At 48.6% G+C, this 22980-nt stretch overlaps 1 protein-coding gene across 1 annotated transcript in view; it reads right to left on the reverse strand.

Annotated features, from left to right (window-relative positions):
* Positions 1-266: 266 nt before the first annotated feature.
* LOC110543129 (biotinidase-like) overlaps positions 267-22980 on the reverse strand; it is a 38030-nt gene continuing 15316 nt past the window's right edge. Inside the window, 4 exon segments of the mRNA XM_060376825.1 lie at positions 267-1599; positions 1601-1720; positions 2723-2872; positions 12575-12833. Of these exon segments, the coding sequence (XP_060232808.1) occupies positions 547-1599; positions 1601-1720; positions 2723-2872; positions 12575-12817 (1566 nt within the window). The 5' untranslated portion in view covers positions 12818-12833 and the 3' untranslated portion in view covers positions 267-546.

Below are 22980 nucleotides of genomic sequence, written 5' to 3' on the forward strand. Positions count from 1 at the left end.
CGTCTTCTATTTTGAAGTGCTGTGTCTAGGGTACATTCCTGACTCTGCGGGTGGCTCTGGCATTGCCACCTCATCTGGACAGAGCTCTCGTTGAGCAGAGCAGGGCCAGTCACCAGAGCAGCCCTTCAGACAACTGTTGCTCTGGGAGGCTGCCGTGTGCCACAGAAAATGTCTGAGGCTTGGGGAACACTGACAGGTCTCACTCCATCAACAGCGGGAAAACAGCAACAACATTCAGTACTCTGTGGATTGAGAAAATAGCAACTGATGTTTATTTTTTTGGCTTAGCATTTAAAACCAATTGTGTAGTGGGAAGGTGTGGCTTGAAAAAGGATAATGTGAATAGAAAATAGCAGAAAATGTCTCAGTCTTTATGTAGAGAGGAAAAAGGAGCTGCCTCTCCCACCTTCTTACAGTTCCCAGGGTGGGATCAAATGCTTCAGACATGCCTTTTCACCGTCTGGGCAGAGATGGTCCCAGCACTCAGGATCTGTGGTCTGTGAGGAGGAAACTGGCGGAGCCCAGCCCACTGGCCACACAATTGTCCTAGTTCCTCTCATATAACCGCCCATAGAGAGCTGCTGTCACCAGGCCAGAGGACAGTCCACTCTTCCTCAAGAAATAGTGATCACTCTCCCACCTGAGCTGGTCAGGGCTGTCCAGAGTCATCCCGGAAGTGAGAAACAAAGGGAAGATATAGGAGGTGCTGAAGTTCCCCCACAGGTGAAAGTCGAATAAGCGTTGGGCGTCTGTGATCTCCTGCCCACAAGTGTCAAAGCCAAGGCCCCCACACTTGACCAGGGCACAGACTTGGATGTAGTAGGTGCTGTGCATGGTGTGGGGTCTGTCGAAGACAGCCAGGGTGTACAGCTCTTTGGACAGCGTGGGCCTCTCGTACAGGAAGTGACAGCAGAGGCTGCCAGAGCACACCCGCAGATAGCCTTCCTTTCCCCAGACGGGCACCAGGGTGAAATTATCATACATCATCTCCGAGTGGAAGGTGGGCGGTGCGTTCACGGTCCACAGGGCAGCCTCCTCACAGTGCACTTCCTGGGCATCCTTCTCACAGTACGGGTCCAGTCCCACCGACAGGACTTTTAAGAACTTCTGGTGGGATGGGTCCATTTCACTAGTTGTATTCCCAACGAGGCCCGGTGGGTTTGTGGCTACCTGGGCAGTTATAAGGTGGCCTTTGGGGATGTCCATGTCATGGTACCAGAAGGACTTCAGGGGGGTGTGTATGCCACTGTCAGTCATCCCCAGAGTCGGGTGGTGAATGTTAGCTGCCAGGACGCTGACACCGAAGGCAGTGGTGAATGCTTTCTGGATTTCGATGGCTGCCAGAAGAGGCAGCTGGTTCATCCAGGCTGTGGGGTATACAATGTGCTTCACCTCAGAGTCTCTGAGGAGTCGGACCGCCGGGTCAAAGAACAGAATGTCAAAGCAGATGAACACGCCGAACTTGCCAGCAAACGGGGTGTCAAAGGTGACGAGGTCCATGTCAGCAGGGGTATCAAAGGCTGCCTCAAAGTACAGGTTGTGCTTAAGGTAGCGGCCAACAAGGGTTCTGTTGTTACTGAAGACTATGTTTGTGTTATCTCTGGTATCTCCCATCGTGTGGGTATGCCGGGTCACTGGTAAAGCAAGGCTGCTTGGTTCCAAGGTTGGCCACCAGGAACATGTCTCCCCTGATGGCCATACAGCTCAGGCGCTGGAGGACCTGGGTGGGTAACAAATAAAATAAGCGATTTTAAATCCTGCCTTTTGGCTCAGGGTTTTAATAGGAACATTCCTGTATTGTGTCTTTAATATACCAGCTTCACAGAACACGCGAAGGGCATAAACAGGGGACTCACAGGACAGATATAAGAAGCACCTGGAACAACGCTTAGGCTCAGCAGTGATGAAAACGCAAATTAAAGTGACATACTTTTCACCTTTGTTAGAACAGCAAGAGCTTGGAGGCTGGAGAGATGGCTCAGAGGTTAAGAACACTCACTGTTCTTCCTAAAGGTCCCGAGTTCAATTCCCAGCAATCACATGGTGGCTCATAACCATCTATAGTGAGATCTGTGTGCAAGCTGAATGCTGTATAGATAATAAATAAATAAATCTTAAAAAAAAAATAGCAAGCCCTCAAGGGAGCATTCCATCTTGTGTTGACCCAGGGGCAGGAAACAGGCTCTACGCTAGTACTGGAGACGCAAAGTGAGAGAATCAGCTTTTAATTTCTAAATTTGGTATTTAGAAATTATATGTATAAATATAGTGTGTGTGTATGTGTGGCCTTGAGAAAATTCTCCAGGAGTTTTATAGGAGAACTTGAAGATGTTTATAAAAATGTATCCACAGGCTATTCACTGAAACCGTGCTTAAAATAGTAAGAGATAGAAAGAAGGGAGCACATCTCTTCCTAGGCAGTATGCTGGTGGAAGGAGAAGAAAAGGAGGCATAGCAATTGTTGCCGGAAGCCTCTAGAGTGGAGGGGCAGACAGAGATGGAGATGAGCTTTTAGAGTCGCTTGTTCTTTTCTCTTTTTAAAACTTGACTTGTTAAAATGTTTCAATTCATGTGACTCTTGTGTAATTCACCATTGAAAAGACTAAGCACATCAGCAAGAGGCCTGGGAAGTTCAGGTGTGGCGGTTTGGATCCTCAGGCAGCATGCCGTGGCTTTTGGCCATGGACCTGGTCCTGCTCAGCCTGCTGCGCTCCTCACCCACCTCTGTGTCATTGAACCGAAATGGCTCCAAACTCGGGTTCCACCTGACCAGCTTGGGAGATGGCATGAAGTCCAAGAACGGGTAAATGGATGTTCTTGTGAAGTTGAATCCATGGATGCCATCTTCTGGGAACACTATAATCTGTGTACCCTGCAAGCAGAAAGACAGAGGAGAATACCGTGAGGGGAGGGGAGCGCCATGGGGGAAGGGAGGACCAGTCCTTTGTTGCCAAACAGGAGCCAGCTCACTGGCTCGGCTTAAAGATGATGGCTGACTCTCAGCTCAGAAGAAAGGCTCGCTCTCCGTCCTCAGACGAGCACCCAGCCCAGGTCAGCGACCTCAGTCTCTGTGTCCTCTGGGATGGACCATGAGCATGCCGGGATAGAGGGAGCAGTGAGCAGCTCTGCTGAAGGCTCGGCTGCACTCTCGCTGTACAGTCAGCACTGGGCCACTTGTGAGGCGCTTAGAATACCGGTCCTGTTCACGGGTGGGACGTCTTCTGTCCAGCGGCTTCCAGCCACCCACCCACATCTAAGTCAATCGGGGAACTTCTGCAAAGACCCTGGCGTGGGGATCCGTCCACAGAGCGGCTGACTGGAAAGTGGGGGAGCCCTGCTGCGGTATTTGTGTAAAAGTTGATCCCGCCGAGTCGTCACAGTTGGGGCTCTGGGAGCCAGGGGTGAGTGGCAAGTGCGCTGTACACAAAGCCCCCACCAGGGAACTTAGAGACGCCCTTCAGGGGCTCCAGCCGCTCCACGGGCCTCTCCCCACCCTGGGCTCCCCGTGGCACCTACAGCAACTTAGGGAGAAACAGACCAGACAGCCCTCAGCTCTCCCTTAGCATCTCATTCTCCCGGGGCTCTCCAGTTCTGTTCTCTCTCTCTCTCTCTCTCTCTCTCTCTCTCTCTCTCTCTCTCTCTCTCTCTTCTCTCTCTCTCTCTTTCTCTCTCTCACACACACTTACATCCTCTAATACAAGGTCCCTTTCTCCATGCATGTGACTTTCTCAACGAGAACACTGAGAAATTCCGCCTATAACGGCTGCCCCCTATGTAAGACAGCACTATTGCTCCTCCTGAGCATCTGAATCCAACCTCTGTGATAAAGATAAATACACAAAAAGGTGCAGCAGCTGTCTGCAGGGTGTGGTCGTTCCCCTGGCTGTTGCACGGGCCTTTAGGTGATTCCCTGGTCATTTCCTGAGGATAGAGTGGATTTCGCATGGGAGAACACTGGGTTAAAGAGCAGTGTTTCTATATGGGCAAACCAGCATGGCTCCCCAGGGCAGAGTGACAATGACGTTCGTGAGTGTACAATGGGAATGTACACTCGGAAGTGATTGTGCAAACAACTCATCACAAACCCAGAAACCAGTTTAGATGGAGACCTCGCGCCCCTCCAGACTAGCAGGCTGGCTTCAGTCAGGTGATCTGTGTGCAGTGTGCCACTGATGGGCTCTGCTCTTTGGGTCAGCCCCGGGAGGTGGAGGTGGAGGAGCCTGAACTCAGAGCCTTGCCAACGGCCCAGAGCCCGTTTCAGAACGAAACAGAAGTCCTCATGCTAAAGACTACATCTGTGCCCCGTGGGACGGTAGCCAGTTCTCTGACTAGCAGCAGCCCGGTCCCTGGCCAGCGCTGGGCTGAGTGGCAACATTCCCACCCCTCCGATTCCCACCATTATCTAAGAATGACTTAAATAGAAACTGTTCATTCTGTATTCGCATGAGTCACACTTTCAACTTTTTGAAAAATATGTAGAGAGAGGTTTTCCTCTATTCAGAAAAAAAAAAAAAAAAAACAAACAAACCTTGAAGGCTATCTTACGGAGTTCCCCATTTCAGCTGTGTCTACACTGACTACATCATGTGAGCAGTGCTCTGATGGGCCTAAGGAGGTCAAGAGCTTTTGAGGAACGAAGGTCCCAGCCCTAGGCCTGCACGGGGAAGGCCATCTTTCCCCTGGGCCTGGGAGCAGTGCTGCGCTCGGCCTGTGACGAGCTCCTGCCGAGCTCCTGCTCTCAGCTGACGTGATGGAAAACTGATGCCCGTGAACACATCGGAGGGGTCGAGGCACAGACAGCTCAAAATCAACCCCGAGCAGCTGGCATGACTCACGGAGCCGCGGGCGAGCTCCAGGGAGGGGGCGGGGTAGTTGGCGGACAGATGGAGAAGCCCAATGAGGCGAGGCTGCAGGTGGGAGGTGGCGCTGTGCCATCAGACACCTCCACCGGGGCCTGCCCTTGACCGGGTCAGGCTGGGCGGCAGCCTGAAGGTGCGGCTGGGCTCTGTTTTCCACCGACCTCAGCAGCGACACAGATGGGATGAGTATCCAATGCATGGATGCTATGGGTGCCAGGAGAGAGCCCTGGATAGCCCATCGGGTGGATGGGGGCAGCTCAGGTGGGAAGGCTTGCCGACTGCACAGGGCTCTGTGGGTAAAGGAGCGGTGTCCCTTTACACAACTGGAAATGCAGCGGGATGTCATTGCCAGAAGTGTACTGGGAACAACATCTGGATTTGGGGTCCGCACTTCTAAGCAAAGAGGGAGCCCCTGAAAAGGACTAGACGCTGCATCTTCTCCTGGGGAAACTGGCAGACAACACTGTCCCCGACTGTGCACAACATGGAAGGTCAGAACTACGGTGAAAGCCTTCCCACAGTTGCCCTGAACCTGGGAAGCGGTGTGTTCTGAGCTCACGGTGTGTGTGTGTGTGTGTGTGTGTGTGTGTGTGTGTAGCCAGGTTGGGACAGGACAGGAGAGGCTTCCTGTCCATCAGGAGTGTTGGACGATAACTAACCCAGGATTTTAAAATGCACCAGGAATTGGTAGCTGTAAGACCTGGGGTCTCACAGCTCAGGAGTTTAATCGCGCCCTTCCCAGAAACTCCCCAGACCAAGACTCGTTGCAAAAGTAAGAGGTTTATTAACCATTGTACAACGGGGTCACCCCTGCTGGTCAGGAAAGAGAGGCACCGGGGGACAAAGGCCTTTAGGTTTTTAAGAGAAAAATTGCGGGAAATTTGAAGTTTTAGTTTTGGCAATTTAGGATTGGATGAGGAAGCTATAAAGTAAGATAATTGGTTAGTCTTAGGTGCTCAAGCTTGGCCAGTCCTGCCAAGTGTGGATGCTGCTGCACTTTAAGGTGGGGGTGGTTAGCTCATCCTTGAAGATTAGGGCTGCGGGCTCTTGGCTGGAGGTCAAAAGCTACTCAGAAGAAGTCTAGGTTTGTTGCTAAGAAACGCTATCTCAAGGACAAGGGTCTGGTCATTCTTTTGCTGAGTGAAGGTCATTGCTTGCTTGCCCTTTTTTTATATCTGTCCTCACAGATAGGGTCATATTCCTTCACTCTCTGGAAAGGTACTAAGAGGCTTTAGCTTAACCTGGACCTAAAACTCAAAACTATAGGCTTTAGAAGACATATAGGTTACAAAGTTAGCCTAACCCTTTCATTTCCCCCTTCTCATTGTAATTGCTTCAATCATGAAGCAGCTGCAGAGTGAGAATTTTATTTTAAGAAAAAAATTGTCTTTTTTTTTTTCTTTTGACTCAACATTTCAGCCTGTAGAATGGGACAATGGGCCGATGATCCATCTTCTGGAATTTCTTTATGTTGATTATGGATCGTTGAAATCTCAGTTTAAAAGAGGCTAAAATGCTGGTCAAAAGTTGGGAAGAGTACATGGGTAAAGATTACTAGGAGCCAGTCAAAGGCTGGTCAATGAGGCAGTCCTTAACAGTCTCTGGTTAGTTGATCCAATTGAAGAGACAGGGAGCAGTCATGTCAGCTTTCAACAAGTCCAGATTTTAGTTTGCAGCCCAGAGTCAACCAGGTGAAAATCTGCTGAGACAAATTTATACTAGAGACAGAAGTTAAGATTTGTCTGTTAAATGGAAAAAGTGAGGAATCCCAACACCAGGGAAAAACTCTTCTGGGATCCATTGAGCTATGCCAGATCTAGGTCTTATGACCTTTTGATTTTTATAAACTCATATAAATTTTTGGTACGCAAAAGGAAACTCAGAAAAGTAACATATCAGCAAATCTAATACAGCAACATTTTGAGAGTAACAGATAAACTATATCTAACAGAAGTGGTACCAGTCAGCTGTTTGTTTTATATCTTTTACAAATAACTTAAGTGTGTCCATGTGGCAGCCTTTTTGGAGTTAACAGCATCTGAGCAGCGGAACTCAGCTTCATGGCTATTTTTTAAAGTCCAGTCTCTCACAGACTGACCTTGGTGGTCTTACAATGGACTGCTCTGACCCTGAGCAACTCCGTGCAACCATAGTAACCAGACAGCAGGCTCTGTGCAACCTTGAGTAAACCCTCCTATATTTTGGCTAAGTAAAATTGCCTGCGTGAGAAACTGCTTGTACTTTTTTTTTTTTTTTACTTAAGTGTTAACCTGACATCCATTAAATTGACACTTTGATCAGTATGTAGACCAACATTTTTTAGATTTTCATAACCTGAACTCTTATATCCTCAGACCCTATATAAACCTTATATTTTTTTTATTTAACTATTAATATAAGACATTGGCAACTGATGTAAAGCCTGTGAGCAGGGCAAACCTGTTTTTTTTTTTTTTTTATACAAAAGATATAGTACCCAGTAGTTTTAACTAACTAATGAACTGTCCAATGAGCTGATAGTGAACCTAACTGTCTGCTCTTTAACTGCCAAGTTACTGTTAACTAAGCCTAGCCTTTTAGCCTAGGTGTCAATGTGATCAGAGACCTGAGAAGGATAAATTATGAGCTAAGTAAATGTACCAATCAAAATGACAGAGATGACTAGTTAGTCCATTACCTAGGCAGTGTCCCTGGCTCATGTGGTCTCCTGGCTTTCTGAGCAGAGGCAGTCCAGCCATCAGGCATAGAGGATGAGAAACTGCTGTTGTGGAAAGAGGAACAGGAGAGATTGACCTCACCTTGCCTCTCACAATGTGAGACAATGGCTCTTCAGGTGTTCCCGGCTTTGTCCACAGTTTAGGCTGGGCCCTAGCAGTGGGCCAGTTGGGGCAGTATTGCCCAGTGGTTAGCATACCAGAATCTAGAGTTGCAGTCATCTGTCGTTGTCCAAATCTTCTCGGAGACCTTGGGGAGCTACTGCCAGGATTTTGGGACTTTTTGTCACAATAAACTTACATATGTTAAAATGTCATATTCATCAGATCTCTGATAAGCTTGAGGGCCAGCATATCTGAGTTACTTTTTGTTTTTATCATCTGTTTTAAACTGTGTCCTATAAAACAGAATGCTATTTAATCTAGTTTTAGCATATTTTTGAGATGCATGTTTTAGAACTATATATTTTAAGACAAATAGGCAAACTTTATAGTTACCCATCCTAGGCTTAACCTTAAAAAAATAAAAACCCTATACAAAGACACTAGGTAGAGCTCAACATCTTAACCAACTGCAGTCATTAGCATAGCTTTAAGTCTGCTCTTTCTGAACTAAAATTAAAGCAAACATTTTAATCAGATACAGTTTATAGAGGGGCTAGCAAATCTTGCTGATCCTACCACTTTGTATTAAAATTGAACAGTAAAAAGCTTTGCACTTAACACTAATCAGAGGACTGAACATAACTGAGAGACCTAAACAAAATGGTGGTAAACTCATGTCTCCACCCTCTTTATCTCTGGACCAGCATGGCGGCTGGCCATGTGTAACTGAACTCAGCTGGAAGTCCTAAACAAATATGGCAGCAAAACTACACCTTCACGTGCTCTCTATCCCTGAACCATCATGGCAGCTAGCCATGTGTTAGCACAGGCTGTGACTGACAATACCAAAAATAGCCATTGGTGCTGTTGATGATACAGCAAACACTGTGGAGCATCCATAATCCCCCACAACCAAAAAAGTTTTAACATAGTGATCAAATAAGTTTTAGAACCAACTGCATAACAGAACAGTACAGAACACTTTTAAACTGTATGAATTATTTTAGCCATACCAAACCTATCAGCCAGAAATTTTTTCCCCTTAAAAGAGCATAAAAAAACATTTTGCAATGAAGAATCACCAGCCTTTTAAATGAATTATAACATATTTAAATACAGTTGTTTTTTTTTTTTTTTTAAATCATATTAACTCTCAGGCTTTATATAATACATCCACTAACCTTCTGCAACATCCTATATACCTTCAGGTTCCTAGCTTTCTTTTTCTGGCTTAACCGACATTTTTGCTTTAGACAAGCTATTTTTTTAATATCTCTTGCTCACTCTTTTTTTTTTTGACAACAGGAAAACTCTCATTAATTTTTTTTTTTGTTACACTGTCCAAGGGTTATTGCTTAAAAAATCTGATAAACTGTAGATGTTTTATCCTCTTAAACATCTAAACAATTTTTAAAACTCGTCTCTGCAATATCAAAGCAAAGTATTTTTTAGGAGTGAATTTACAAAGCATAACCGTAATTTTAAAAGTCGAAACCAGATTTTAAGACCAAAATTTATCAGTGAAAACAACCCAATCTTCAGAACCAATATCAACTTAGAATAAGACTTTCTTTTTATCCTAAAAGGAAATAAAATCATTTTGACTCAGAGATTTTGCAACCTTTGTTTTTTTTCTGAGCCACACCATGTGGCAATTTATATTGTTGTTATTTAAACATATGCATTTATAGACCCTACAAACACATAGGCACATATACGTGTTTAAAACAAGAATTTGAATTTAACCTTAAAACATACCCAATTATTTTTTTTTTATCATATCAACCATTTAAGACCAGTTGAAAACAATCGTATAATGGCCATACATTTAAACAGACAGACTCAGCTGTAATTCTAAACATTACAGCAAGTGCAGTTTTTTTTTTTTTTAAATTACTGTTTGATCTGTAAGTTGCAAGCCCCCTAGGTGGGAGGAGGGAAGAGAGGAGCAAGAGGACGTGGTGAGCTCTTGCTGCTCACTTCCCTGCTAAGCTGGCATGAAGGCAAGGGGGAGGAGTTTTTCCTCACTCTTGGCAGCCAGAGCAGCTCCTATCATGGAGCAGCTAAGGTGCCAATCCCTGCCTAGCCATGTCTAAGGACTTCCACCCAGCAAGCCCATGAGCCTTGCCTGCTCCCTTGGCTCCCTTGTGAGCTCTACTGTAGCTTACCTCCCCCGCAGGTCCTGAACCTGCTTCCTGGCTGGGCCTCTCCCCTCCCCCGTGCTCTTTGGCTGTCCATCGCAACAAGGGGATAGCGCATCAAGCCCATGTCCTGCTGGGTGTGCATTGTCATTCCACAGACGCTCAAGTGCCTGAGCACTGCCTGCCCAAGCTCCAGCCCCAGCTCCACACGTCTCCCCAGCCACCCGAAAGCATTCCCTCCTTGGCTCCCTCGGGAGGGAGAGCACACTGCTTGGTGTCCTGCCATGCAGCCATGTGCACTCCTGGGCCGAGAACTAGTTTTAATTTTAACTATCCTCTGTCTGAATTTTTATCAGTCCAAGTCTACAAAGAAACAGACACAGAAAAATACATACATACATGAGAAACACAGGATTTAAATTGCTGGGGGAGCAGAATCTCTCTGCTCCTCCCTGTTCACAGAAAGGGGCAAGCTGAGTGTCCTACAGGATGTCCCATGGACTTGGCATTAATGACATGTCTGTCTGCCTTAATGAAACCGTTCCAGGCAAGTGGCCTCAAACCACTCAGGGGACTCGAACCCCTTCTACAGATGCTCTCAAGCTAGACCATCTCCCTGTCAAAAGAGTCAGAGAGGCAACAACAACAGAAACACAAAGAATCAGGCAAGTAATCAAACAAGGACACCCTTGTGAGTGGTACCACAGTGCTCTGATAGAACGGCTGCCTGGTGGCGGTCCTTCTCTACGAAAATCAGATGGGAGGAGGGAGGACCGTCTCAGATCCAACCTCCCAAATGGAAAGTGGGCGTCCCCAGTTCCCAGTCAAGCGATATTCTGACACGTCTGTCAATCGCAATGACTGATCAGATGACCAAAAAGGTCCAGATAGGCGCCTAAACTGAAACAGATTGGTACCACAGAAATCTAATTGAGAGGCTGCCTCATGGCAGCCATCTCTGACAAGAAACAGATTGGTAAGACAGAAACAGACTAACCTGTTCTGAGCTCGACCTCCGAGTTCAGTCTGATGAGGGTTGGGGAAGGGGCACGCCCTTTCCCGGCCAACGCACCAAAAATGTAAGACCTGGGGTCTCACAGCTCAGGAGTTCAATCGCGCCCTTCCCAGAAACTCCCCCAGACCAAGACTCGTTGCAAAAGTAAGAGGTTTGTTAACCATTGTACAACGGGGTTACCCTTGCTGGTCAGCAAAGAGTGGCACCGGGGGACAAAGGCCTTAAGTTTTTAAAAGAAAAATTGTGGGAAATTTGAAGTTTTAGTTTTGGCAATTTAGGATTGGATGAGGAAGCTATAAAGTAAGATAATTGGTTAGTCTTAGGTGCTCAAGCTTGGCCAGTCCTGCCAAGTGTGGATGCAGCTGCACTTTAAGGTGGGGGTGGTTAGGTCATCCTTAAAGATTAGGGCTGCGGGCTCTTGGCTGGAGGTCAAAAGCTACTCAGAAGAAGTCTAGGTTTGTTGCTAAGAAACGCTATCTCAAGGACAAGGGTCTGTTCATTCTTTTGCTGAGTGAAGCATTCATTGCTTGCTTGCCCTTTTTTTATATCTGTCCTCACAGATAGGGTCATATTCCTTCACTCTCTGGAAAGGTACTAAGAGGCTTTAGCTTAACCTGGACCTAAAACTCAAAAAACTATAGACTTTAAAAGACATATAGGTTACAAAGTTAGTCTAACCCTTTCAGTAGCCATGCCCTTTCAGGCCATGAGGTGTGTGCGCGGGAGGCGAGGGGTGGGGTGGGGCGCGAGGGGTGGGGTGGGGCGGGAGGGGGGGGGTGGGGCGGGGGGGGGTGGGGCGGGAGAGGGGGTGGGGCGGGAGGGGGGGTGGGGCGGGAGGGGGGGTGGGGCGGGAGGGGGGGTGGGGCGGGAGGGGGGGTGGGGCGGGAGGGGGGGTGGGGCGGGAGGGGGGGTGGGGCGGGAGGGGGGGGTGGGAGAGCTGAGGGGCCCCACGGCATGGCCAGGGTGGGAGAGCTGAGGGGCCCCACGGCATGGCCAGGTCCACACAAGCAACAGAGGAGTTTGGCTCCCTTGCACAGCAGTGCTTGGTGGCCTCACCGCCAGGAAGAGGGCCCAGACTCCCTGGGCTCCAGGCTTCCTAGCCCCACAGCTTCTGAGGAAAGCAGCACTTCCGGCTCCGTCCCAGGGGGACCTCTCCCCCACCCCACCCTTCCTGGCTGGCAGGAGAGGAGAGACAGCCAAGCTCGAAGCCCTCAGGAAGGTGTGGGTCTGGGGTCTGTTCTGTCTGGACCAGGGGCTCCCCATCTGGATGAAGCAGCGATTTGGGTGCCTCTCAGAACATGGCGTCCACTGCGCTCAGTGGTTCTCAAGTTGTTGTTTCTCCGAATATCAGAATCGCCCACGCCAGGGTGGGGGAGGGCGGACTTTGAAAATTCCCACTGAACAAACTGCCCCTGCTCTGGACCAGTTGGCTACAGCACCAGCCCAAAACCCCGGCCCTTGTTTACAGTTCCCCACTGAGTCCCAGGCACAGGGACGTGAGTCAGTGACCTCGGCAGGGCTTCTCTAACTTGGGCAGAACATTCCCCAGGGAAGACCCTGCCGCTTATGACTCTGGGGGCCGGGGCCGGGGCCTGACTTAAGGAGCTGCGGTGAGAAACAAGATGCCGCCAGCTGACCCCATTTCTCAGGAGGACCCTGGGAGCCTGGGGTTTTTCCTCGCTCAGAGCAGCTGGCTCTAGGCGTCCTGAACCCGGGTCAGGACCAGAAAGCTGCTCTTGCCTTCTGGGCTGCAGCCATCACTTGCTGTTCATAGACGTCGAGGTTCTGCTTCATGAGCTCCAGGGCCTCCTGTAGGCTGCTGAGATTTGGGCAGAGCACCGCCCGGTGCTTGTACACAGCAGCCAGGTAGTACTCGGCCTCGCGCTGCTCCGGAGAGCCCCAGGCGATGGCCAGCGCAAGCGCAGAACAGCCGAGGAGGAGGAGGAGGAGGAGGCGAGCAGGCGCAGTGCGGGCTCCAGACATGCTGCAGACCGTAAATCTGGAACGAACCGGCAAGGGGAAAGGAGCTGAATAAGTAAGGTTGCCAAGGACTGAACTCTCGCAGCTGTGACTTATTAATCCTGGCAATTACACTCGCCTGCAGCGATGCTGCCGCTCAGAGAGTTTGTTTCCTGTCCCCAATAAAAGCCCGTGTGTTGCTCTGCAGACACGCAGAACTGCATTGCAAATGGCTCGCTGTGTTAATAGACTGGCCTCAGAACATTTCCAAAACAGGGTCGGTGTTTGCCTCGGCTTTTGTACGTGGCGTGCAGGAAGCCTGCAGTCTTGCTAGCCAGGCGCCCACACTGCACTGCAGCCACTGTGCCGAATTTTTGACACAATTCTGCGCGCGGTGTAGTTGATGCTCCCTGCCCGACCTTGCCTCCTCAATGTTACAGGCAGCCCGCTAGGGCAGCCATAATGGCCCGGAGGCTCCCGCAGGCAGGGCGGCTTCCTAGCCGACATTCTGCAGTCTTTAAGCCAAGTCTGCAATCCTAGCGTCTGCTGTGTCGCTCACAAGGCAGCCGCGCAGAAGTCTCCCTGTCAGAACCCAGCACGGCTTTCACCTTGAACCTCAGTGAGCCTCTCCGCTGCTTTGGGCTCTGTCTGCCACTCCAAATCACTTGCTTAAAAACATAACCGGTTTGGAAATGAAATCCTTCTCACAGTGATAGCATGGAGCTTTCTGGAAAACTGTAAGTTTTGTAGTGAGTAGACTCTACTTACCATAAGAAACTAGACACAAATGAATCACAATTCTGCATCCCCCTCCTCCCACCTTTAAAACAGAAACGTTTACTCCCCATAATTGTGCCACTGACTGCGATTACAGCTAGACACCACCATGCCTGATTTTTGCAGCGCTAGGATCAACACGGTTCTGAAAACCACCCTGGCCTCCCGCTGAAGGCCCTCTCCTGGCACGGAAATTGATCTGGCAGTATACACTGCCAGGCAGCTGCCCACTGGAGACAGACAGGGGCTGACAATTGGCCAAGAATCCTGGTTCAATACCAAGGTAACACTGACAAACCAAGGAATCCCATTGCTGTTTTTTAGAAGAAAATGGCAACCCATCCAAAATAACATCCAAAAATAACATCTGCCCAAACCTCGACTCAGGACACTTATGTCTGTGTTCCCAAACAAACTCCATAGGCTACCAGTTCTGTGTATTATTTGGTTAAAAGTTCCAGAAACAAGCCATAATTATTTCAGCAACAGAATCGACCTAGGGATCCTCAGTCAGAATCCTTCATCAGCAAAAGCTCCTCCGGGAGAAGCCTTCTCCCTTCCATGCCTACCCCATCTCAAACTGCTACTTGTTTTCTCAGGGAATAAATGTACCATACAGAGACCAGAGTTTGCCGCCATTCATCTGGGCACTGTAAGCAATGTTCTGTGGTAAGAACAAGAGGCCTTTGAGGGAGCAGTCATGAGTTTTGGAATGGAAACAAAAGTATAATTGATAAGCTTTCTTATTGGAACTTTGTCTCTAAAGGCACCAAGGAATGATTTTAGATGACTCAAAAATCTACTTTGTATTCCATTTTGAAAGGATGATAATGCGATAGCTTGGGTGAGGTCACAGTCATAGTGATAGCACGTTTAAAGTCCAAGTCCATGGCCTCTTGAAAAGTGGAAACTGAGGCTAAGATAGAGACACAGGTGGCAGGCCCTGGTGATGGCAAGTCAGGACTTCTGGGCCTAGGAGGGGCATTCACAGTATCAGAACCACAGATGAGGGCACACAGGCCTCTGTGTGTGCCTGGGGGCAGGCTGGAACCCAGGTTCTCACTGAGCCAGACTACAGCCCTGCCACGGAGCCTTAGCCCAGCCCAGGGACACAGAACATATAACTCTGAGAACATGTAATCCAGCAAAACAAGGAAACTGCAGAACCAGCAAGATACCACATTCCTATTTTCAAAAAGTAAAATTTGTATTACTTGCAGGTGTCCAGCTCTAGATGGCAATCACTCGTGTGTGTGTGTGTGTGTGTGTGTGTGTGTGTGTCTGTGTGTGTGTACAAAGGTAGATCAATAAATAGAGGCTGCACGCTTAACCAGGTATTCACGCTTGAAAGATTCAGGCTTAATGAGGTGGGAGAGACTGAGTAATTGTAATAAAAATAGCTGCAAGAGTTTGCCCTTCCCAGACAATGGTGAAGCAGGAGACATTTGCACTGATGCCGTGAGGCTGGCTTTCCCTCCGCACTTGGCATCACACACAGTCTCAGGAACAACCCAGCAAAGCTGAGCAAGGACACTGAAGGGCTCCGCAGCAGCTCAGCCTTAAAGTGACAGGCCTGGGGACCAGGAGCGGGGCTCAGCAGACGGAGTGTTTGCCTAGCATACACAAAGCCCTGGCTTTGATCCCAGCACTGCAAAAATCAAGCCTGGTGGTACATGGCTGTAATTCCAACACCTGGGGAGTGGAAGCAGGAAATCATTAGTTCAGCTCTGGGGAGATGAATTGGCAAGTAAAGGAGATCTGAATTCTGATCTCCAGCATTCTCGTAAAAGCTGGGCATGGTGGCGCATGCACAGGGCACTTCGCAGGGTGGAGACAGGCAGGTCCTGGGGATGCTCCAGTCAGCTAGTCTAGCAGCTGAACCCAGGCCCAGTGAGAAGCCCTGCCTCAAAAACAGAAGAAAAAAGGAGAGAACAATAGCGGAAGGTTCCTGATGTTGACCTTTGGCCACCAAGACACACATATCTGGACACACAAATCCACATATACCACATTAAAAACCAAAACAGAAATTCACGGTTATCCCTACCTAAACAGGGAGTCCAAGGCCAGCTTGTATCAGGGAGTGGTGGGGAGGGGAAGGACTAAGGAACAGAAAGAAGGCGGGAGGGAAGGAAGAAGGAAGGACTACAGGGGCCAGCACTTTTAGATAGGAACAGATGAGGCAATTTCTAGGTGCTGGCTCATGACCATAAGCTCATGACCAGGTACACTGGAATACATGGATCCCTGTGACAGGGGCTCTGGAGCCAAGTTCTTGGAAACCCAGTTAGTAACCCATTTTTGGAGATGGTCAGGACCTTGACCCTAAACAAAACAACTAGAAGTAAGTGTCTGGCCTAACCTGGTGGTAACCTAGTCCTTTCACTGAAGGACATGAGGGAGACTGAACTGTAGCCGGGCCTGGGCTACTACATAGCTATAGAGACACCATGCCTGCCCCTGTGGGATGCTGTGCTCTGAGGCAGGGCCCAGCTCTGAGGCACGCCACTTCTAGGAAGACACTCACTTCATACACTAGTTAACTAGCCCAGGCCCAGGCCTGGAATGCAGCAACCAGCCAACAGGGCCTCTTGGAGCTCATCCCTGAATGCACAGGAGGCCAGACATAATACAATCAATACGTCAGGCAGCAAGGAGAAACCGGCAGCGAGGTGGGTACAGTCTTTTACAGTGTGGGGAAGGAAGGGAGACACTGAGTCTAAGAAAGGCTTGGCCAGAGGTGGGTGTGACAAGGCATGTGAGGTCAGGAGGAGGAAGAGCAGCGTCCATGCAGAGGGCCTGAGATAGGGGCATGCCTCCTCATTTAAAGCATGACAGGAGAAGGGAGCAACTGCTGGAGCGCGGGAGGCTGGCAGAAAGGAGTGGTGGCAGTGGGGCAGGTGGGACATGGCGGCCAGCAGAAGCACAGCCAGAAGAGCAGTATCTAGTCACTCTACTGATGTCCACCTCATTAGAAGTGTTCAGCAGAATTATGACCTGCTTACTGCTGCTGTCTGGAAATTAAACATGACATAAGGAGATGTCCTCCTCGTGGGTGAAGCTGACTAATCTTGGTTGTCAACTTGACTACATCTGGAACCAACCAAAGCCCAAGCTACTAGACACCCCTTGGAGGGATTTTATTCAACAGGACATTTGGGCCAGGAAGATCTACCCTGTGTCTGGGCCCCACCTGCTGGTGCCAGCCCACAGAAATGGACACGGGTACTGCCTTTTGCCCCACTCTAACTGGCCAGTCCGTCTATCCTGTTGCTGATGGTGTTAAATCCAGCTTCTTCAGAACAGTGTAAACTGAAAATCAGCAACAGTCCAGGAATCCTCAGGTTAGGGCTGCAGAGACTTCCAGCCCTGTGCACTGAACACTTCACTGATTCTTGGCCTTTCTACTGTGAGACAGCCATGGCTGAATCTGGACAACAGCCTGTAAGCCAGCTGAAAAGGTCAAGTATAAATGAACATGGTGTGACAACCAGTGACGATGGGGAATTCGTGGCTGAGCCCACAGGGAACAATAAACAAGGGATCAAGTCCTCCAAGGAGCGCTGGTAAACTGTGGCTTCACTTTTTCCCTTTAAGGATGTCAGGCAGAAGTAACTGCACTGTGCCTTGGACAGGGGCCAAGTTCTGCACCGCTAGCTAGAATGACTTATCCTAAAACAGAGATCCAACAATCGTGACATGTTAACTTGAGCGTTGTCTTTCTCTCACATGGGGAATACCTTCACAATTTAAATAGAATAGAGCCTTCAGGACTAAGGGGGTAGCTCTGCAAGCCAGCATTGGGTCAGCATGTGCAGGCCCTGTGTCTTCCTGCAGGTAATTAAACCCCTTAGCTTTTTTTGCTCATTGCATTTGAATTAAAATCTTGGGGTCTTTGTGTGCACCATTGTATGTGGTGGAGGGTGGGGGATGCTCAGCTGACTGATTTTTCAGGTGTGACTGCCGCCTGGTGGACGAAACAAGAATAACACCAGTGGGTGTTTGACTCGGGCAGTAGCAAAGGGTTTTGTTCTTCTCTTTCCCCTTCCTTCTCTCTTCTAATATCTCACCTATCCACTTCATAATGAAAAAGAAAACCTGATACAGCTGATTGCCTTAAGACCTTGTCTTCCTAAGCCAGGAGTCAGAACCATCATCTTTATTTCTCAGGTGCTTTCCCTTAGGCCTGGTAGAATGTGGACAGATTACGAAGCATTTCCACCAGCAACAGGCAAGTATCTATATAAACCAGTGATGAGAGTGTACTGCCAACAGTTTGGCCTAGGCCAGAGTGCTGGGACACATCATCACTGCCTGGGAAGAGAGCTCAATGAGGGATTACCTGGGTGAGGCTGGCCTGGGGCCGTGTGTGTGCAGGCAGAGGCCCCCAGTAGTCTGCCAGGAGCAAGGCAGTAGCAGCCAAGCTGGCAATGTCCATGCACTCCCCCCCTCAGCTCTAGACTGTGGGTGTGGGGGCCCTCTGCCACCTCTCAGCCACAATGCACTGTGACTCGGAACTGAAAGCGAGAGAAACCCCTCCCTGCCCTGCGTTACTTTGGGTCAGGGTGGCTCAGAGCAGCCACAGAAGCGAAACAAGGTCAACCAGAGAGCAGATTTGGTGCTCATCTTAGCCAGGCCGGGAACACCTTAGATAACTGACCTTTGCTGTTTTCACTCATTCAAAAAGAGCTTAACAGGCAGCAGGACATTGTGAATTCTCCAAAAAATGGTCCAACCCTATTCTACAAAATATAACGGACTTTTCACGAGCAGATCAGAGTCCACAGGAAAATCAGGAAACACCCTGGACGAGAGGGCAAATGGAGTGAGGAGGAAGATAGCCCAAAGCTGGCCATGGCCTCAAGGATAGTCCACACAGGCAGCCTCTGTACTGCCGCAGTCTTGGCCCGGAAGGGCAGTGGGACACCTCTGGTTGTTCGCTCTTCTGTAATGCCTGCAGCTTCCAAGAACCATCACTGAATCCTCTAAGGTGCCAGGAATAGTGTGTGAGCCCCTCTATTCAGACAGCCTGGCAAGAGAATAACCTAGTTTAAGACACGTATTCTCAAAATACATTGAGAATTTGTCTTAACATTATTTGAATTGGGTCTCAACAGGCATCAACAAGGAATTGTTTTGGGAGAGTGTATGGAACTTTCAACCCCATTTTCTGTTGAGCCAGTTAAAATCAAAGTCATGGGAACCACCCTCTGAATCACCAGAAGGCTGCAACACAGGGGCTCGAGTCCCCTGCCATCCTGTGGCAAAGATGAACTCAGCAGATGGACAACCTGAGGGCTGACATTTCCCATTACTGCGTGCTGGGCACCCCCTCTCCCAGTGGACAACAGACACCACAACTCTAGACGTGTGGAAGCCAGAGCCAAACATCTGCGACAGTCGGTCCTGTCACCTTGTGCTCTTGTCTGCCAGTCCTCAGGAGTGGGAAATAGAAGACGTGGAAGGAGGCAGCAGGGAGTGGGGCCAAAGAATCCTGTTGCTCGCATCAAAACGACAGTCCTTCACAGGGAAGTCTATAAGAAACACTACCTAAGCGATGGCAGGAAGTGTGACCGAGACAAAACAACAAAAGCCAAAGCAAGAGTCCCACAGGTTAACACGCAGAGGCCCCTTCTACTCAGAGGCGAGGGGTACATCCTGGAGATAACTAGGTTCAGGAGGAGAGGGACAGAGACAATCATGGCTGCCGATGCTACCAGTTCCTACATTAGGGGGAGGAGGCACATGACATAGGACACAGCACTGTGTGGACATGGGCACACCATCCTGAGACAGGTTGGTGGTGTTCGGTTAGAGCATGATAAAAATGACAGCCCCATTGCCCTGGCCTATTGATCCAGTCAGCAGATCTTCTCAACCAGAGCAACACAGAGCCGTGAAGAAACAAATGAGAATCTGCACCTGTGCCTGAGAGGCACCGAGCATTTCATCTGGTCTGATTTGGTTACATCAGTAATTTTGTGGGTAGCTTCTTTTTCTGTAGCAAAGGTCCCAACTCAGACAGCTGCATGCAGGTCCCAATACAAGTCCCACTCTCCTGTGCTTCCAGACAGGTGTGCGGCTGGTCCTCTCAAATCCTGCTGCTTTATCAAGCTTGAGCCCACGTCCTCCAGATCTGGGGCATGCCGAGGTGCTGGGGATATTGCTGAGAAGGGAGGTTTCAGTCTCTTCCATGAAAGTGGTAGGCTCTACACTGCTTAGCATTAACTACAGAGCAGAGGAAGGCATTCTAGCTCCTGGGTTGGAGGAAGGTTACCCTTTAGCTAGAAGGGGACTTAAGCCGCAGCCAGGATTTCACCCATGCCATCTTCCCAAAAGCCCACACAGTCTTTTTATGCCAGACTCAAAAAAAAAAAAAAAAGAGGAAAGGTTGCCTGAATTAGCAAACCTGGGAGATTAAATAACAAATTGAAAATGAGCTCAAACACCTCATGACACCTACAAACAAACCACTCCTAATTTGGATTTAATATGTCATAAATTGGAAATGAACTTCAGATATTTGGGACAAATGTTAAATGATTGTAAAATTTAACAAAAGCTAAAATGATTGTAGAACAGACTGACAAAAATCTGTATGCAAAATATAGACATCAAGACAGCACAAAAGGCCAAGCGGTGGTGATACACACCTTTAATCCTAGCACTAGGAGGCAGGTGGATCTTTGTGAGTTTGAGGCCAGCCTGGCCTACAAGATAGCCGGGGCTATGTAGAGAGACCCTGTCTTGAAAAAAAAAACAAAAAAGCAAAGAAAGAAAGGAAGAAAAAAGACAGCACTTTAAATAGACAATGGAGAACAGATTTTCACAAGAAAGTGAATAATAAACAAACACTTCAAAAGCCTTTGAACTTACCTACAAAACAAAAATTCAAACTGGTACCTTCCCAAATTTTAAGTTTATAACAAAATTAAGGCAAGCAAGCAAAGTGATGGTGGTGATACCTTTCTGGCATAAATAAGCCTGAGAGTCTACTCGGAGTCACATCTGCTGTGCAGCTCAGGATGTTGTTCAGATGAAGTCTGAGGGTGCTGCACGCACAGCATCCGTGAACGTAAGCAAAACATGCTTTCAGGTTTCAGTATCCAGAAGTTTAAAGCCAGCTGATCCTTCAGTATAATAAGGTTATAAAACTAAGCTTTCAGCCAGGCGTGGTGGCGCATGCCTTTAATGCCAGCATGCGGGGAGGCAGAGGCAGGTGAGGACAGCCTGGTCTACAAAGGGAGTCCAGGACAGCCAAGGCTACACAGAGAAACCCTGTCTCAAACAACGCAAGATAGATAGATAGATAGATAGATAGATAGATAGATAGACAGACCTAAGCTTTCATTCCTTCACCTATAAGTTGAAAATAAAGCTTAATGTAGAGTGCTCAGTGTTTAATGAACTGCCTTGGCTGATCCTGGAGATCATGTCAACAGAGGAAAGTGATAAGCAGAACAATAAACAATAGGAATGTACAGTCAAGGGCAGTCAAGGCTACACAAAGAAACCCTGTCTCAAAAAACCAAACACAGAGAGAGAGAGAGAGAGAGAGAGAGAGAGAGAGAGAGGAAGGAAGGAAGGAAGGAAGGAAGGAAGGAAGGAAGGAAGAAGGAAAGAAAGAAAGAAGCTTTAAAGAAGACCCTGATAATGAACTATGCTTAGCATGAGTTACAGGAGGAAGCTGCCTGTGGCTGCTGTGATAACCACTGAATAAAAGCATGCGGGCACGTCAGCAAACACTGGAAAAGAGAGTGAATGCAGGCAGGTTTTTCATGGCAACCCACAATATTTTGTGGTTTGGTTTTATTTTGAGACATGTGCTCACCATATAGATAGGGCTAGCCTTGAACTTGCAGTAATCCTCCTGCCTCTGTTTCCTGTGCTGGGGTCACTTAAAATGTCTTCTTAGCTGGGCATGTTGGCGCATACTTCTAACTCCAGCTCTGGGCAGGCAGAGGCAGGTGGGTCACCATGATTTTGAGGCCAGCCTGGTTATGTCAAAGAGCTTATCTTTTCAAAAATTGGTTTCTGAGCCAAGTATGGTGGCACTCGCCTGTAATCCCAGCACTCAGGGAGGCAGTGGCAGAGTTCCAGGCTAAGCTGGTCTACAAAGAGAGTCCAGGATGGCCAAGGCTACACAGGGAAAACCTGTCTCAAAAAACAAAATGTTTTCTTAAGTGTTACTGCAAAACCTGCACTCCCGGTGCAGGGTCCGTACCGCTCCCTCCCCCAAAGTGACTCACAGACCGTGGTTCCATGCAAAAGCAAGAGGCAGTTTATTCCGATTGCGATGGGGGTCATCCCTTCAAAGCAGGAGACGACCCCGAGCATACAAAGCACAGAGTTTTTATTCCTAAAAAATCAGGCCTTTACATTGATTAGTTAGCAGAAAAGATAGCAGTTATGTGGTTGGCAGCTGTAGCAGGGAGCTCACAGCTCCAAGGACAGTCCTCCCCTCTTCTCCCATCTCTCGGTTCTGTAGCAGGCCGCTTACAGCTTCAAGGACAGTCCTCCCCTAAATTGCCTGACTTGCTCTTTCTTTTTAGCTGCCCCTTATTCAAGGTCCAGTTGTTTTTCTTTCTAATTTGGGATGGTCCCATTTCTCATTACAATGTTTTTCTAATAAATCAAAACCACTTAAAAAATAGCAAAGAGTTCCAGTTTCTAGTTTGGCCACAGGAAGCACAGATACCATAGCTCGTATCCTAACAAGAGCTGGGCAAATTGGGCAGCAGGGTCTCCCCTCAGCCATGGCAGAGAACTGAGGCCCCACAGCTGAGCACTGCCCCCGGCTGTACATTAACATACGGGCAGATGTGGAGAACCATACCTTACCAGAGAGGCCAAGGAGCAGAAACTCCCTCAGAACCTGGCAGAAAGACCCTGAGAACCTGGCAGGAAGCCAAACCCGTAACTTAGGGTTGCAAGAGCTGGGTGTTGGAGGCTGAGATGGTCAGACCCAGGAGTCAGTGTGAGTGTGCCTGTAGTTGTTGTACCGATTTTCACGGTAATGATTAGAGAGCCCTTCCTTCCCGAGGGCCAGGGGAGAGCAGCCAGAGGTTCTGTTCTGGAGCAGCCCCACCCTGAGAAGAAACCACTTTATCAGTGCTTATCCTCGGCAGGTTTTATCTGCATCTCACTGACCTGGAGGAAGAGGAGTGCTGACTCCGGCCCTCTCAAGCTTCCGAGCCACCCCACCTCACCTGGCGGGAGAGCCTGAGTAGCAGAGGTGAAGTCCTCAATCCAAGGTCAAGGGGACAAGGATACAGACAGTCCAAGACTTAGCTCTACTGTCAACTTGAGGACGGCGCTCTGCTCTTCGGATTGTGACAGGATGAGACAGTGCAGAGGACCCTCCACCCTGTATTCTTGCTGAGGCCACTTCAGATTTGATCTCCCTGACG

The sequence above is a fragment of the Meriones unguiculatus genome (genome assembly GCF_030254825.1).
Source record: "Meriones unguiculatus strain TT.TT164.6M chromosome Y unlocalized genomic scaffold, Bangor_MerUng_6.1 ChrY_unordered_Scaffold_23, whole genome shotgun sequence".
In the NCBI taxonomy this organism is placed as follows: Eukaryota; Metazoa; Chordata; class Mammalia; order Rodentia; family Muridae; genus Meriones; species Meriones unguiculatus.